This window comes from Nothobranchius furzeri, chromosome 19 (genome assembly GCF_043380555.1).
Source record: "Nothobranchius furzeri strain GRZ-AD chromosome 19, NfurGRZ-RIMD1, whole genome shotgun sequence".
In the NCBI taxonomy this organism is placed as follows: Eukaryota; Metazoa; Chordata; class Actinopteri; order Cyprinodontiformes; family Nothobranchiidae; genus Nothobranchius; species Nothobranchius furzeri.
This window is the reverse complement of record NC_091759.1, coordinates 10486631-10505281: the sequence shown is the minus strand read 5'-3', so window position 1 is coordinate 10505281 and position 18651 is coordinate 10486631. Positions and strand designations below refer to the sequence as shown.

Here is an 18651-nt window from a genome sequence, read left to right as displayed (position 1 = left end):
GATATCCGTCAGTCCAACAAAAGATGAAGGGCAATTTATTTGAGCACACACTGCATGTAGCGATCCACCAATCCCAATCACTCCCAACCAGTTTACGTAAGCAGACCACATGAAGTCCTAATGTGGGACTTTGCTGTTGAATGCGTCAGTCAACAATATACTGTACTGCGACTGCTTAGAACTACACACGTTGACAATAGGGGACGGCACTTTTGATCTACCAGCCAATGAAGATGAGGCCTCAATTCGTCTGATCACCCATTCTCAGTATGAATTTGGGGAAGACTGGGTAAGGAGGGACGTTTTCTAACTTTCATTGGCTAATTAATGCGTCAATCAATATTCTTTCATAATTTCTCATCAATTTGTAAGGTTTTAAAGATATCTCTGTTGATATGAAAAACAGCATGGGAATTCAGGAAAAACCTAAACTTGTCAGGACTGAGAAAATTAACGAGAATGTCCAAAGCACTCAAGCTCCAGACACACTGTGTAGACCTGCCGGAGGATTTTATGTATGAGCGTTTATACAGGTATAGTTTCCAGAGTTATCAGATTTCTAGTCCACCGGAACACACTTGGAATGTGTGACATTCAACACCTACAACAAAAACATGTGATAAACCAATTTTGTGTCAACTCCGATTCGGTCATGCCACCATCGATCCAAAACCACAAGTTTCATCACCCTTCAGATTTGTCGCTTCATTAAGATGCACTCTGAAGCGGCCGCTGAGTGCATCTACCAAAGTCAGAGAACAGAGTTGGATTTTGCCTCAGTTCTGTTTTTTCCCACTTTAGGTGAGTTATACCCCCAAAGTTCATTCAGTACATCCTCAGACATCCATTTCATCGTTTGTCCCCATTGTGTTTCTCAATCCATCGTCTCACTTCGCCCGCGAGTGTGAAAGTATCACAGATTTACAACTTTCAGATGTATGACCCTTCAGCTGCAATGGCAGACGGATGAGCAGAATTGCCAGAGCTTTTATTAGCTGTCAGACTGATGATGGCTAAGTAGAATCAGAGCAGGGCGGAAAGGAGAGAGACAGAAAAGGAAAGGAATGATGGAAAATAAATAAAAAGAGACATACTTGAACCCGGGCGCCATGTTAGCACAACTCCCAGTACGAAGCCAGATGCAGTAAGGGTCACGAGAGGCCAGGCAGGCTCTGGAAAAGCAGAAAAAGGGCATTTGATACAATTTAGGGTGTGATTTGCGTGTTTTTTTATGATATCATCAGGGTTGAAACCAAAGCTGAACCCATAAGACTCCTCATTACAGACAGAGGGTAAATTCAAAAACAGTTCAGACCAAGTGGACGTTCATAAAGAAAAATCTAAACTTCCTGTGTCTGTTTGGAGACAGCGAGACACTCTGTCGCTTCCTGTTTCACATAAGCACACACAGGCAAACACACTTGTGACAGCAGCTGCCATTTTGAAATTGAAGAAAACCCTCAGCGACATGAACCCCCACCTCGTTCCTGACGTACTCACACACACACACACACACACACATCTAGTCTTAACCATTACTAGTCTAGTTTTATTTATTGTGCCTGTCATCCACAAGCAGGGTAAAGCACCCACAATACAAGTCACTAGTGTACAGAACGCGGGTTTACGGAGTCACGGGTCACTGAGTCGATTAGATTTCTGCGAGTCGCAAAAATGCAAGGACATTTAAGAAAGAGCTGGAAAGTCATGCGACTAAGTCATGACAGAATGATGACAAAAAGAAGAATAAAATACCCTGAACTAGAAGTAAAGTCATTAATTAATTGAGAATAAGTTAAAAACAACAAAAAATGTAATATAGTTTAAATTCCAAGCAGAAAATCAGCGCAACATTTTACACAAATGCCATGCAAGTGTCACAAGACCATTCACCATTTCAACCAAAGTGTAAAAGTGCTGATTCAGTGAAATTCAACTGCAAATTTGAATATTCTTCTGCAATGTTAACTCTCCAACAAGTCTTAAATTATCACAGCCCTGCAACATGAGCTACATACTCTAGATTAGTAGTAAAAATGCACAGACTATTATTTTAGGGAAATTAGTACTCAGATACAAAAATGTTTCCGGGAGGCATCCTGACCAGATGCCCGAGCCACCTCAACTGGCTCCTCTCAATGTGGAGGAGCAGCGGGTCTACTATGAGCCCCTCCCGGATGACCGGGCTTCTCACCTGATCTCTAAGGGAGAGCCCAGCCACCCTGCAGAGAAAACTCATTTCGGCCTCTTGTATCGTGATCTTAAAAAGGTCACTACTCAAACCCATAGGCGAGGGTGGGAACGTAGATCGACCGCATCACTGCAGATGCAGCACCAATCTGCCTGTCGATCTCAAGCTCCAGTTTTCCCTCACTCGTGAACACAACCCAGGCACTTGAGGTAGGACCTCATCCCTGACCTGGACAAGGCATTTTAACTTTTTCTGACTCAAGACCATGGTCTCATATTTAGAAGTGCTGATTCTCCCTCCAGATGCTTCACACTCATCTGCGAACCGCTCTGGTCTGCTGGCCTCTTACAGAGCGCTGGAAAACACAGCCATTCTTCTGGTCAACGAACGCAATTGTTGTTACATCACATAACCACTCTCCCCATCATCTGAACACATTCAATTTGACAGAATTAAACTTGTAATGCTGTTCACGACGGTCACTGATCAGTGACATTACTCATTGCCGAAGTGGTCGCTACAGGCTCACTTCTTAGCAGGGTCCTGAAAGGGCCGATTCTTCATGTTTTCCTCATTACCTTGTAGAAATTTCCTAGAACTCCTTCAGTGGAAACACGGTATTGATTCTTCAAGGTTTTGATCACTTTTAGGTCATCAATCAATAGAATATGATCACCTCCCACACAGAAATAAACATGTCCAACTCTGAAGACAAAGACACAATGACCTTCTACAAATACATCTGCTAAGAGTGTACTATTCATCTGCATGAGGCGACGGTTTTAGCACCAGGAAAAGTTTAATTTTAACTGTGCAAATTCCACTTGGCATAGCACTCCTCTTTCACAGCTGCTGATAAATGGTGCCATTTTCTTTCTAATAATTTAATCCAATGCTTCCTTCTTGATTCTGTACCAAATGAGACCTACTGAAGGCACCTTTAATGTTTAAAATCCACATATTTTAAGTCAAGTTAGGGTCTTTTTTAATCTGTAAGAGGATAAAACACCAATAAAAACACGAGTTAGACTAGAAACCAACTCGGTTCCAGTTACAGCTGGTGGAAGCCTCTGTGCTGCTGCAGCTGTCGCCACACCAGACTGGCTGGCTTTCATTCATCCCACTCAGTAATTAAAATGAGCCTGATTAACGTCGATGTGTGCACGTGCATCCCTCTCAAGTGATGAATGTGCTCTAATTTGGGCAGTGAGCTCTGTTCTTATTAGTCTAATGAAGTCTATAATAAGTTCTTTTTTGTTCATATTTCATGATTCAGATTCCCGATTCCCCGAGTACACATGTGTTTCTACAATATTTATTATGTTGCCAAATTAGTCTCCATAGTTCGGTATTACAGAGCTTTCCCCTAGCTCTTATGTCTGGATATTTTTCAGATTTAACTAAATTTGGGTGTTTTGTCAAAAACTGAATCCTCACTTCTGCTGAAAAACAAAACAAAACATCTAATTTAATTTTTATATTTGACAGCGGGACTTTTAATTAGATGACTGGTTTCTTACTTTTTGCAGGCTCCGTGTTGAGTGCAGCGGCTCAGCGGTACCCTAATGACGCAGCCAGTGAACGCTACAAACAAAGCATGATGATCTTTATCCAGCTCCAGTCCCAGAACGGTCCTGTCCTCCTGACCCTGAACGTTACACCTGGACACACACACACACACACACACACACACACACACACACACACACACACACACACACACACACACACACACACACACACACACACACACACACACACACACACACACACACACACACACACACACACACAGTATAAAACTGTATAAATATTTCAGCAGCTGCAGCAGGTTGGTTGGGAAAGTGAGAAAAGCTATACTTTGATGGGTTGTAGACGTCAATGTCCTCCAGCAGTTTGGACCCGAAGCTGTCATTCGGATGTGTGCTGGCCAAAACTTTCAGAACTCGTCCATCATCTGAACCGAGGAACATCACCGTCCAGTCCTTATGGGGGCCGGCTGAAACATCCACCACGATCTGGGTCAGCTTAGACCTGATGGAAGAAAAAAAAAAGAAAGAAATAAAATCTATTCTCCACTGTCTCTGCGGTACGGAGCTTCTTTTTAAAACCTTGAGACCTGTGTAAATGAGGTCAAGGCATGGCTTGCAGCTAATTTCCTGAACGTTAATGAACGTAAAATGGAATTTATCATGTTTCACCGAAGCTGCAGCTCAGATTTACCCCTCCTTTCCACCGGAGCAGTCAGCAGCACGTCTTGCTCGCGTATGCTGCTACTTGGCCCTTCCCACGAGACGTGAAGCAGCAGGGGAGCAGCTGTCACCGACAGAGCACGAAGTCGCGCGACGGCTCACGGTGGAAAGGAGTGGTTAGGTTCTACTGTTGATTTCTGCACCTTGTCATCCCTCCAGAAGCCTGTTGTCACTAGCCTGGGGTGAGACTTGATTCTGCTCTTAGATTGGACTCTCATGTCAACTCAGTAGTTCGGTCTTGCTTTTTTCAGTTACGTCGCCTTAGTAAACTCAAGCCTATTATTTCCAGAACTCACTTGGTGCGTATACTCCATGCGTTTGTGATATCTAGGCTTGACTATTGTAACTCCCTCTATGCTGGGTTGGGTCAGACTATTGTGCATCACCTGCGATTAGTGCAGAACAGTGCTGCTCGGTTTTTGGCTGGAACTAGGAAAAGGGACCAAATTTCTCCAGTGCTGAAACATCTTCACTGGCTCCCAGTCTCACAGGGCACAGTTTAAAATTCTGCATTTGTGTTTAAGTTTTTCCAAGGCAGTGCCGCCACCTACTTAGCGGAGCTCTTAATAAAGCACGTTCCCTCAAGACCATTACGGTCGGCTGACCAGAAACTGCTCATCGTCCCTCGCACCCGATTTAAGACTCGTGGTGATCGGGCTTTTCAAGTCCTTGCACCCTCTCTCTGGAACCAGCTCCCACACACAATCACAACATGCCCTATAGGTTATAAATTGTACGTCGCTTCGAACAAAAGCGTCTGCTAAATAAATAAACAACATAAACAACATAAACAACAATCAAACAGTCCCCATCACTGGCAGTCTTTAAGAGCAGGTTGAAGACAAATTTTTATAGGATGGCTTTCTCCTAAAGCTTTTGGTTTCTGGTTTTCATTTTTTGGTTTGTAGCTTTCTTTTAACTAATTAATTTTAATTATCTTTTACCTAAATTGTATCTCATTGGTATTTTATTGTTCTCACAAATGTCTATGTTCGCATTTTGTTTTTATTGTTTTTATGACTTGCTACTTTTATCTTTGTTACTTTTCTTGTCCAGCGCCTTGGGACCCCTTTGGGGGTGGTGAAAAGCACAATATAAATAAAACTTGATTGATTAAAATTTCGTACTTATCGTAAATCCTCTAATATTAGCCTGCATTTAATTAACTGCTGGGTATCATATTTTGGTCGGTGTCAGAGTCGGCGGAGGTGAATAATGGCTTTTTTTTGTGGCCGGGTGGAATGTGGTAACAAGCAAGTATGGGGGGGTGGTTGTGTCATCCGTCTTACTTTTGATTTGCCAGTGATAGACCGCGAGGGTAACTTTAACCGTGCGGAGACGAAGAGGAGGCGAAAATTTGACATCAAGTTCAAAGAGAACGTGCTGATTATGCTGCAGAACACTCTGGGGAGCAGTAGCAGGGGTTGTATGAACTAGTCACTAGTCGACTTCACCGCTCTATAGTGACTTTTTATGCCTGTCATCGACTAGTCGCTGTCACGTGATAATGACCGGCAAGATGCAGTCCTCGGAAAAGACAGCAGCCTGCTGTCAGCAGGTGACAAGCTCCTGCGCATCGGGAGGCAACGCGCTGTGCCAGAGCGTCGGTACTGACACCCGCCGTAAAACGGACATTTAACCAAATTGTGACGTTTACCCTCTTGCAATTTAACCTTCCCCTCACCCCCATCCTAACCTTAACCAGCTTGCGCATGCAAAGCTCTGATTGTTGACGCGCTCCAGACATCTGCGCCCTGAGCACGGCCACAGTAACATTATCAAATCAGGTGTCGCCACCTCAAAAACTAATTTAACACGCGATCGTTCATGTCTGCTCATTTAATTTTATGTTTTCTGTCATATTCTTTTATTTATGCCTGATGCGTTTTGCTGCTGTGGATCGGGGTGCATCGCCTGTTTTGTCCTCGGTGACGCACCTAACTGATGTGGCCGGCGAGCAGCGCGCACTCCGCTGTTTTTGCGGTCGGTAGATCTTTTAGAACTGCAGTTCAAAGGTAACTCATAAGTTGAATATATATGAACCCAGGTAGCAGTTTCTCTTTAGGATTGAGAGGAGATGCAGGAAGATAATAAACAGGCAGGACAGAAAAATAGTCAAATAAAAACAAGTTAGTTTTTGTACCTGGTGGTTGCAACAAACAGACACCATTGAAGGTAATCAGAAGTGAGGAACAGAAAATGAAATAATTATTTTAATGTTTAGAGCAGCAGGAACTCCGAGAGGCTGCAGGCGCATCAGTGAGTTTGCGGCCGCTGTGCAGGGGGAGGGGGAGAGGGCTGAAGCAGAAACTACCGTTGTTAAAAGAAATGTGTTTAACTTTGAAAATGTGGGCGCAATTTTAATTGTCAAAAACTCCAGCGAACCATTAGTTCATTTTGCTCAAATAGAAATTGAGGCCTGCCTCTAATTCTGGTCCTCCTTCCAATAAAGGCCTGGAGCTTGATGGGCTTGAGTCAAATACAGGCCCGGGCCTGTATTAGAGGATTTACGGTATATGAAAAATAAATCTAAATCAAGATTTTTAAACAAGAACAAGCTGGTTTTATTTACACCGGATCTAACATCACACTGGCAGCAGCTTAAGGGGACGTTTATGTGGGGGATTAAGTTCCACCTTCCTAAAAATAAAAGCTCTCAAAAACAAATAAAAATAAAATGAGCTCCATTTTCATTGTGGTGATTGATGCGGACGTTTACACCAACAAAGCGTTCGGATGACCAGAGCTGAAACTGACGAGCAGCTGTTGATTTAAAGGTTGAATATGAAACAATTTCATAAAAAGCTACATTTAAAGAATTAAAAAATACCTCCACTGCACATTTAGAGGGGTATAGAATGAAGGTAAATTATTTCCTTTAAAAGCTACATTTTAATCATATAAAGAAATATTTATTTTGGCAGGCACTACACTGTCTTTATGTGTACATCTACCAGCCAATAGAGAGCACCATTGCGGGTTGCCAAACAATCCGCCGATTCAGGGGATTCAGCAAGTCAAGCAGCAGCCTTTGAGCCCAGAAGATCCTGATCCTTCTCAGAAGTTGAGTGACCATAAAAAATAATCTAAAACCAGAGCGAGTTTAGGTCAAGTCTACAACAGATGGACCCAAATAAAAGAAATCAGCCGCGAATCTGGTCTGCTGATGGCTGAAAACCTTGTTCTATTGTTGCAACTACACCCTTCCCACACTAGATGTCGCTCTGGTGTTTCTGTTCCATATTAAACATTTAAATAACTTTATCAAACTTTCACCCTGCAGTGTTTTTTCTGGGTTTCACTAAACCACTTTTGTTAATTTTCTAATATGAAAACCAATTAGTGTCAAAAAAGTCTGAATTATATCAGATTCCCAAAAGCACAAATCTGTTTACAAGATGTATTATTCATTAACTTGGTTGATCTGAAGATAAAACACGATTAAAATTCCTCCCCGGACTTTTCTAGTATCAGCACAGATATTTCTGATAATCCATCAGTTTGTTGCAAAGTAAAGACAATCATCTGGTGGATTTATCTCTGCTTTGCTTCCATTATTGCATTCCCTTCCTGGACATTAAATTCCCATTAAAGGGAACAAATCCAGGCTCATGTTTCTCCCCGGCACTCTGGCTGCTCACCAGCGTTATATAAAAGTCAGCAGATCCGTGTCGCTCTTCGGATATCGGCATCACCGTATCTGGGTCAGCCTGGACCTCTTTGGTAGAGTGGGCTATTTTGATCATGGAATTAAGAATCCCATTCTCATCTCAGACTGGTAATTAGAATCCATCAGAAACTCATTTGAAATCTGCAGAGGAAGATTAAAAAGGTCACAGATTTTCAGAGCCGAGGAGTCGGAGGGAGACGGAGCGAGAACTTCCTGTGGACCAACGGCTAATCACGGCTGATACTGATGATTATCCTCCAGGCCTCAGGGCGAGATGCTGGATTCACGGCCTCTCAGAGCAGTTGTAATTTCCTAACTAACCTTTTCTGGGTACACTTTACTTCCTTCCCTTTTTTATTTGGTCTTTCAGAATTCATCCTTTGTCGTCCGAGGCGCCCGGGAGTGTTACGTTTAGTTAAAACACGCAGCCTGTTGCAGCAGATTAAGGGGAAACATGTAAATTTCACAAGACTTTGAAATTAAATCACACCTGTTGATGCAAATATCGGTTTAAAATTAACACCAAGGTGACAGAGCTTCTCGTTAGATGTCAAATGTAGGCGTAAGCCATTGAGTATGCAGCTTATCTTGTGCGGCAGACACCTTTCCTTTCCCTTCCTGGTAGGTGTTTTTCTAAATTCTCCTTTTACCAGGAAGTGACAAATCTCAATAGTTGCAATCTACATGCATAACCTGGCACCTTTTCCCAACGTGGATCGTTCAGTGACTGTCGGATTTTCTTGTTTTCCTCTAAATGACTCTAAAAGTCTAAAGCAGTTTTTGGTTCTGTGGCGCTGATGCGTTTCGTTTTACCTGCTGGATGTGCGAGTGAAGCAGGGCCGGTCATTTACGGAGGGGACCGCTTCATCCATCAGAGGATATGATTTAATGAAGGTCAGCATCTCGTCTGGGAATTGTACCGAGGATTTGTAATCTGAGGCTGGTCCATCACCTGCACATGTACCGGGCCTGGAGGTAAAGAACAATAATAAGTTCATCTGTGACCTGCTTCGTGACTTCTACCGCTGGAAGAAGCTGAGCCGAGTTCATATTTTCCTAGATTTATGTAGATGAACCTCTCACCTCGGTCTGGGGACGTTCTCGTCTGCTACTGGCGTCCAAGACGAGTCGCTGTTTCTCTGCTCTTTGAACTTTCCATTGAAGACTTTTTCAATGTCGTCCATGTAGAACGCACAAACTGCTGAGCCTGGGATACTAGAGGAACACAGGAGATAAGAAAATCTGTCACAATCATTCTGCTGGAAGGTTCGGTAATTTAAAAAAGAATACCAAACTAATTGGGCAAAACTCCGTAAACGGAGACAAAAACCAGTAAAAACCATCCAACGATCTTCTGATGTTTATCTGAGATTGGGTTGCAGAGGTGCAAGATCCAGGAGGGAAACCCAGACATCCCTCTCCCCGTGACTCTCCAGCATCCAGAGAGAATATATAATCTGTCGGGTTAACTCTGTGTCTGACTAGGGATTTCCTCCCTACTGCTTCAAAGATGTCAAGAGGACGGTGACTCGGAAGCATCCTAGTCAGACAACATCTCAGTTGACTCCTTTGGATGAGGAGAATCTAGGATTGTGTTCTTTGGTTCACAACTCGGGTCCAGTGACCAGAAGGGTTGGATCGAAGGTGGACCAGGAAATACGGTGCCGCCATCAGACCCTGTACACACGTAGCTGGGTATCCCACAAATCATTTAAAATATTTTAGTACAGTTTGGGCTGTCACCCACATGAAAGTAAAGATAAGAGCCACCAAAAATGATTATTTCAAGAACTCTGACCACGGTGAAGATTTGCCAATTCTACATAGTCACAATGTTCTTGTTGACATGAAAGACACTGACTCTTTTTGACCAAATTGCGACAACCCACCGCACAACGAACTAATGTGAACACAATCTGACAATTTTAAAATCAAACAGTAACATAATTTACATGCTATTGATGATATGACTGGGCATGACTCTAATTTGGACAGATTTCTCTATAATAATTTGTCGGCTTGACTCGGTAAAGAACCAATTGTGGTGAATTAAATACGTGAATCTATTTTTGTAGCCACTAAAGTCTGATCATGTCTGAATCCTGATGGCAAAGAAGCAAATCACTCTGACCTGAAAAACAAGCTTCAAATGCAATGAGAATTTTTTATTCACAACAAATGAAATGTACCCGATACCCTAACAGCCATCTCATCTTTAATCTGTAGCTCAGCTTCAATTAACTCAACTCTTCTGTAATCCAGTGTTCAAATAATGACAGCTTGTACATTAGAGACACGTGCAGAGAGGACCGACTCTTTTACTGCAGATTTATGATCAACAAGTGAATTTAACAGATTGAGAAGATGCTAAAAAGGTTGTCTCCTGAATTATGATGAGAGCTCTGATAGGAAAAAAGGGAAGAATATACAGAGGGAAATAAAATGAGAAGTCCGAATAAGATTAATGAATAAAAAGAAGGGGAAGAAACCCTAAAAAAAATCCATTTCCATTTTGCATAATAAGTTATGTAAATTTATACCTGTGAAGACCCTCTTTGACATTTTATTATCCCTGACCCATATCTTAACAGGGACCCACTTTCTACATGAAATCTTAAACCAAGTCCCAGGAGTGGGAACCTGGAAATCACGTTTCCAGGCTTTAAATGATGTCCTCATTTCCATAAATGTCCCTGACTGAAAGGGAGTGTCTTTGCTTTCCAACAATACCCACCACCTTTCCTTCCTAAAAAAAAAATTTAATTAAATAAAAATAAATAAATAAATCGAAAAATGATTGTGTCGTCCAAATGACAGCCAGCTATTCTTGCTATTCATATTTAAAGCTCCCATTTCTCAGAAAAGGCCATCATTCTTCATGCAATTGTTTCTGCACTACATTCATCAATTTTGAGCCTCATTTCCTTATGACACACATACATATAAATACATTATAGAAAAAAAACATCCAAAACATGCCCCCATCTTTTCTAAAATAATCACTGCACTGTAAGAAATATCCTGTTTATGCAATCACACCCCCTGAGAGAGATTACCTGTTAGCCTGAGTGGTGAAGACTCCAATAACAGCAGGTCTCTGGTTGATCTGCAGCACATTGGTAAGAGACTGAAGAACATCAAAGTAGAAGAAGGAGTCTCCGGGAACAGAACAGTTCAACCGTGCCTTAACACACATACAGCCTTCAGTTATGACAAATACAACTTAATGAAAATAACATAAAAGTGTACTACAATAAGATATAATATATATATATCCATCCATCTTCTGAACCCGCTTGTCCACGTGGGGGGGTGGGGGGGGTGGGGTGGGGGGGGGAGTCCAGCGGTAAACGGGCAGTCAGGCGGGGTACACCCTGGACAGGTTGCCAGTCCATCACAGGGCAGCACAGAGACACACAGGACAAACAATAATGCACACACACATTCACACCTAGGGACAATTTAGACAGACCAATCAACCTAACAGTCATGTTTTTGGACTGTGGGAGGAAGCCGGAGTACCCAGAGAGAACCCACGCATGCACAGGGAGAACATGCAAACTCCATGCAGAAAGATCCCAGGCTGGGAAGCGAACCCAGGACCTTCTTGCTACAAGGCAACAGCTCAAACCACTGCGCCACCGCGCAGCCCTATATATACATATATATATATTTATATATATATACACATATATATATACATATATACACATATATACATATATACACATATACACATATATACACATATATACATATATACATATATACATATATATACATATATACATATAAACATATATATATACATATATACATATATATACATATATACATATATATATATACATATATATACATAATATATACATATATACATATATATATATATATACATATATATACATAATATATATATATATATGTGTGTAAATATACATATACATACACTTTGTTGAAGTTACTAATGGCTAAGGAGCCCTAATAAACACAACCCCATAATAGAGCTGTAGACTTGTTTGCCCCACCTACTTGGCCAGGACATGAATATTAAATGAGCTGCATGCTGATTGGCTGGTTTAGCCTAATGGCGCTATGACGCTGCTTGAGGCTGGAACCTGTTCTGTGATTGGGGAGTCAAGAGGTGCGAGACTTAGGATGAATGAGGAACAAAGTGAATGTCCGGTTGGTTGTAGAGCTGGGTTTGCAGACAAATGAGGGACAAGACAAGAACCACAAACTGTGGGTCTATCTAGCCTTCTTTCATAGTCTGGACCTTCCCAGTATCTTTGAAAGTGAGTTGTGCTTCAGCATTCTTCATTGTTGTACACCTCTGGTCCAACAGGAGCTCAGGCCCGCGTAAGCAAGAGCTCAGGCCGGCGTTAGCAGGAGCTCAGGCCGGCGTTAGCAGGAGCTCAGGCCGGCGTTAGCAGGAGCTCAGGCCGGCGTTAGCAGGAGCTCAGGCCGGCGTTAGCAGGAGCTCAGGCCGGCGTTAGCAGGAGCTCAGGCCGGTGTCAGCAAGAGCTTGGTCTAGAATTTTTCTGTGGTTAGTGTTACTGCGACCAACATTAATTTACTGTATTATAGACAATATAGTGCATTGGGCTATGCTAATTTACGGGTGTGTGTCTAAGCTTAAGACACGTTAAACCAGTTTTGTGTCAGAACAACAGTAATGCTGTAATTTGCATCACTGCTAATTTAGACAGGATAGTAAGTCAGAGACAGACCAGATTTTTTCTATATGCTACATTAGTAACAATCTGGTTTTAAATGACAGGACCGCTTAAAGTTCTGTAACAAATTATAACAAATAAATATGATTTAAAATAATTTTATTATTAAGAAAATCACCTTTAAAAAGGATGTCCAGTATCTGTCCAGCACTCTGGGAGAGCCTCCGTTATCATTCTTACAGACCCGAGCAACTCGAGAAAACACCACCTGTAAGCGTTTTAATTAGGAGTGTTTAGAAGAACAGAAAATAGAAACATTTTTTGAAACCTGTTCAAACCTGCAGAATCTTTCATCCATCCACACATGGTAAAGATTCTCTTAGAAGACTCGATTAAACAAGACTATTGCTACATGGACATTTTCTAAAAAGAATACCAACATGCAATTTGGGTTTTTTCCTATTTCAGAGTCTCAGCTGCTGCTTTGCTGTTGGAAGAAAAGTTCACACACGTACCTTGCCCAGGGCTGTGTATTCCACTGCGATCTCACTTAGGAAAAAGTAGACGTAGTTACCGTAGTCTATGGCGTGCAAGAAGTGAGGCTCTGCAGAGAGAACGGAATAACAATCATCTATTTTCTCAACTTTCAAGGTAAAAGTCTTTTTGCCTCCAACTTTTCACCCTCGGTCTGTGCTGTTCAAAACTTCCTTGCAGTTATCAGCTGGGAAAAAGCACTCTTACATTATTGTTTCTGACATGTGCCTTTTTCAGAATCATTTTTAAAACCCAAACAAGAAAAAAAAAAGATGTAGAGGTGTTAGAATTTAAAAAGAGCTCCATTTAACTGCAGCTGGGTTTGAAGGATCGATTCAGAATGAGAAAGATGGCCTCCATCACTTTGGACTCAGATTCTGCACTATAAAAAAAAACAGTACAGAACTTTCAATAATTATATTTCACTCATTAAACAAGATTTAAGAGCTCCAGCTATAGTTTTAATAAGTTTTGATCTGATAAAAGGTCCAAAGTGTGGCCTAGGGGGGCATTTACGGCCCTTTGAGTGAGTTTGTGCAGTCCCCAGTACGCTTCTGATGTAAATGGACTTATAATGATGAGATTACCAATTTACTAAATTATTAATATTACAAATGTTTTTACAATGTTGGGTCTATTTGGGATCTGTGTAAATAAAATAATTTTTGTTTCTTTTATTTATAAACAAATTTTAAAAGTAGCCAACTGGGAATTTTAACTCGACAATTTTGATGCTGGTCTTGAAAAAAGACTTTAGATTCGACCCAAACATTTGAGAATTTCAGGGTCAGACAAAATTAAAATTTTTATAGGGAGTGGGGGAAAAAACCTTATAAACATGAGCAGTTTTACTGATTTCCACTCATCTAGCAGTTATCAAACTAATCTCTGGGGGACAAACCTCGGAGCCACTTGGAGTCATATTTGACGGTTCTGAGAACGGGCCGGCCCTCGCCGAGGCTTCTGTAGATGACTGCGTCGCTGGCTAGAAAATCTGTCATGGTGGCCGAATAGAAATCACCCCCTAAAACAAACAATAATAATAATCCTGTGACACTGAGCTCCGTAAATTATTCTCCACAAATAAAATTCAAATCAAACTTGTTTAAAATAGTCCTAAAATAATTTTACATTTGTAAAAACAATAACGAAAGTAGTTTTCAGTCGTTAGTCACTATGTGTATGCTAGCTGTGCTATTACAAGAACTTTTCTGGATCAAATCTGAAATGTGGGGCATTGGTTTCAAGTGGACTCACCTGCAAACAGCCCAACGTTGGACTGACTCGACTCAAAAGGACAACGAGCCTGACCGACCACCTCCTCCCCAACCAGCTCCAAAGAGTTAATCTGATGACAAAATGAGAAAAAAAAACTGAAAATTTAGAGCTGCAAACAAGCATTATTTTTTTTCTTAAAGCAGACCTACATTTACACTATGCCAGCAAACAAGATTGCTGCTTTTCAGCAGGTTGGTTAGCATTCAGCTGCGGGTTTTTGGTGATAAGTTCATATTTTGCACTCCTGCTGCTAGAACATCTATTAATATAGTACTGAAGAGGAAAGCACTCATTTAGCTAAGAACGAAGTAAATACTGTTGCCAGAAAACACAACAAAAGCTCTGCTAGCTTTCTAATAATGCTAACAGACTTAGTTTGGTTAATTCTGTCGCTGATATTGTTCTAGCAAAGCCGATGGAGCTGGGATAACTTTTTGCTCCTGCAGCTGTGACACTGGCACCATTTTTGAGTATGCTAGCTGAATCCCTAACAGGGAGTTTAGCCTTCTGAGAAGCCTCATAAATACACCTGTCTGCTATTTTCTCCCTTGGGGAGCCGAGTCTCTCCCTAGCTACGAGTGCTGAACTCTCCCGCTCCTCTGCCAGCCTAGTTTGCCGATTTTAATTCAGGATACATCTCACTTGCCCTCATCTGTAATAAATCTATCATGAAACACGACAGGGCTCAATTTCCTTCATGCCCTTTAACACGCATTTTCTCTTTGTAATTATAATTAAACTCTATTGACATTTTTCCCTCCGGGTTATTTATTTCTACTGGTGTCAGCTCTGCAGTAGCTGTGGTTTATAAATAAGGTTAAAAGGTAATTTAAAAAACAAGAAAAGACATTTAAGCTGAGTTATTTTTTAACACCTTGCTGATGGTGATGCATTTTGCACCTTGAAGCCATAAAGTGAGACCAGGCATCATTGACGCGCCAACAGCTACACGCGAGTTTTTTTAGAACCCAACTCTTCAAAACAGAAAGAAAAGCTCTTCATCTTCTCTCAAACGTGTTGTTTTTCCCGCCGCCGGAGATTTCAAAGCAGAAGTTTCTGCTAAACAGGGCCATCTGCTGTCAATCAAACCTTCAGCAACCGCTACCGAGGAGGAAGAAAGAAGCTGGAGTGGCACCTGAGATGGTGGGATTCATGAAGGTGGTGTTTTATTTAGAGAGGCATCCAATTATGACAGAGGGAACACTGTCAGAATCAAAGTTGTCCTGCCCTTGAAGCAAATTTCCGCCTTATTATGCCACGACTGGAGGGTAATGCAGGGGAAATCTCTCTTCAGCCATCAAACGCAGCATGTAACCATTCAAATTCACAGAAAAATTAAAATAGAAGGAATTATTCAAATATGAGACGTATTTGAAAAGAAGTGCATGCATGCTGACAATGATCAAAACAGCAACAACATACAATAAATAAACACATTTATGCAAAATGATGAGTGAAAATTTGGTATATTTCAGTTCGCCATTGCAGAGCTGTAACCATGAACTTACCAGCCAGTTTCCTCTTTTGGTGTTATTTTAAAAGAAGTAATTCATACTTTTTATTACACAATTTTATCATAGTGAAAAACTGTTTAAGTTGTAGAAATGTTCACTAAATGTTTATCAAAACACAACAGAAGAGTTCCTCTAATTTAAAACTTAAATCAGTTTTTATTTTTCCATTTTCCCCATTCGGACTGGCCAAATCAATAATGGACTAAAATGAAATCTTTATTCAACAAAAGAGAAAAACAGAAGCACAACAATAAACAAACTAAAGCTTAAAAACTATTTGCTGTGGAAGATTGACATATTTTATGATTTTGCTAATTAACATTTTCTTTAGTTTTAATGTTGCACAAAGTATTCCTAAAATACTAATAAAGCAAGGAACTTGTTACAGCTGTTGCTGTTTGTGCCAGAAATCTGACGCTGCAGAGGACAATCAGTGGGCGTTTCTCAATGTCAAGCAAGGAACCTTGCCTTGATGTCTTGGCCCCGCCCCGGTTGCCTAGGAGATATGTCATCAGGAGCCGCCAAGACGTGTTCCAATCGGTTCCAATGTTCATGTTCTACCGAGGCGCGTGTTCTCCGTTTGTTAGCCGTTTAGCTAGCTGAGCAAGGGCACACGGGAGGTGTCTTGTAGCCTAGCCTTGGTCAAAAATTACGCACAATACACCACGGTAGTTTCAAAAAGACACCGGATCAGATGCCGGCAGCTACTTCGGGGACAGTTTTCAAGTTTAAAAGCAAGTCAGCTAATTTAAAATGTTTTTTAGACCCAAAGAAGTTATCTATGGTTGGTTAGTTGCTTAGTAGTTGCAGCTTCGGTGGCTAGCGGGTAGTAACTCGCTTATATCTTTAATTTAATAAACATATACACAATTTAAAAAGTATAAGGCTCATTTTATACTTATATTGAAACTAATACATATAAAATATAATGTTGTCTCCCGGGTCACGTGACGTTACGTGACCGCCATGGAAGCCGTGGTCACGTGATGCAAGTCTGTTCCATTTAACCATTTTCTTTGACCAAGGAAGGACAGTGTCCTCGTAAGCAAGGCGCCTGGCCTTGCAAGACATTGCCTCGCAAGGCCAGGCGCCATGACACTGAGAAACACCCAGTGCTTTGCCTCCTCCTACCTGCACAGCTGCACTCACTTGGGCTGATCACTTCCTGAGCAACGTACAAGGCAGAGCTGCCAGGAGGAAGGGAGAGACTCTGTGCCATGTGTTTGTGTTTTAATGGCTTTTTAATGGGTTTTAGTTCTTTAAGCTTAGGCCTAGTCCACACGTAGCCGTTTTTTTTTTAAACAAATATCCGCCCCTCCAAAAACTTGCACCCACACCACCTCATTTAAAAAAAAAACTCTGTCCACACGTACCCGGATAAATACGTTGTTAAGGACATGCCAGACCTGTAGGCGGCAGTACTTCCCCCGTTCTTAACCTCGTCCTTCGTCTGTGGTCTTCCGCAAGGAGCAGTAATTCCGCTTGCAAAAACAAACAAGCAGAAAGCGCTTGGACAATTGATGGATCCGGCAGTGACAGAGCGCAGCTCCGAAGGCTTCCATGATGTCGGCTAGTGTAAACACAGGTCGCACACGTGATGTCAGCATTTTTTTGTCGCGGAAAGTGACGTTGCGGATCGTAAAACTCCGGTTTTGTCTGTCCACACGCAGACACCCAAAACGGAGAAAACACAGATCTTCACTTTGGCCGGAGTTTTTAAAAAGATCCGTTTTCGTGTGAAAAAACTCAGTTTTCGTGTGGATGACAGGCCAAAACGTAGAAAAATATCTACGTTTTGGCAGATCCCCGGCTACGTGTGGACAGGGCCTCAGTGAAGCTTAACAGCTTTTAGAGGTTTTTAACAGACGAGGGACCAGAGTGCTGGCTTCCTCTTGGCTCCCAAACTTGTGTATAGTCAGTGGACTTTGTGCATGTTTGAGAGCATTCGGGTGTCTGTTCTAAACATAAACCCATGGCCATTTTAACAATGTGTTTTTAAAGTACTTTTACGTTTGGAGCTTTGTCTTTTTAAAATCCTTTAATAAAATCATTGTTTACAATTTTAACACCTGAAACACGTGTGTCCGTGTTACTCCCTGCCCTTCTCCTTATCCACCAATAGAGGACGTAACAGAACTATTTGTCTAAAAATGTGTGTAAGATAAGTTTAGACATACAAATATGAAAATAAGTATTATATAACTATTATATAACGGTATATAATAGATGGAGCTCATTTCAACTACTTCAAATTGATCTTTATAAACCAACACACTGACTAACTTGTGATGAGATGATGAAGGCAAGAACGAGACAGTTTTTCTGAGCACCTTTTCATGAGCCGCTAGAGGCAACATCAGCTGGAAACCACTCGTTTAATCTTTAATAATAACTTATTTAATATTTTATTCCCATTTGTCGACTCTTTAGAATTCATTTTACTCAAAGCCCTCCAAGAGATGAAAAAACAAATAAAATTAACGAGTTATTAAGAGAACTGTTTGGCTTCCTGAAAACTCAATAACTTTCAAGACCT

General features: G+C 41.3%; 1 protein-coding gene across 2 annotated transcripts in view; it reads right to left on the bottom strand.

Annotated features, from left to right (window-relative positions):
• Positions 1-18651, bottom strand: part of LOC107394453 (semaphorin-6D) — a 285366-nt gene that overhangs the window by 63088 nt on the left and 203627 nt on the right. For both annotated transcript variants that reach the window (XM_015973381.3, XM_015973382.3), the window contains exons 9-18: positions 14581-14671; positions 14225-14347; positions 13305-13393; positions 12968-13057; positions 11170-11297; positions 9197-9328; positions 8927-9082; positions 4052-4225; positions 3712-3852; positions 1095-1172 (exon numbers count right to left, since the gene is read on the bottom strand). In XM_015973381.3, the coding sequence (XP_015828867.3) occupies positions 1095-1172; positions 3712-3852; positions 4052-4225; positions 8927-9082; positions 9197-9328; positions 11170-11297; positions 12968-13057; positions 13305-13393; positions 14225-14347; positions 14581-14671 (1202 nt within the window). The remainder of the gene's footprint in view (positions 1-1094; positions 1173-3711; positions 3853-4051; positions 4226-8926; positions 9083-9196; positions 9329-11169; positions 11298-12967; positions 13058-13304; positions 13394-14224; positions 14348-14580; positions 14672-18651) is intronic.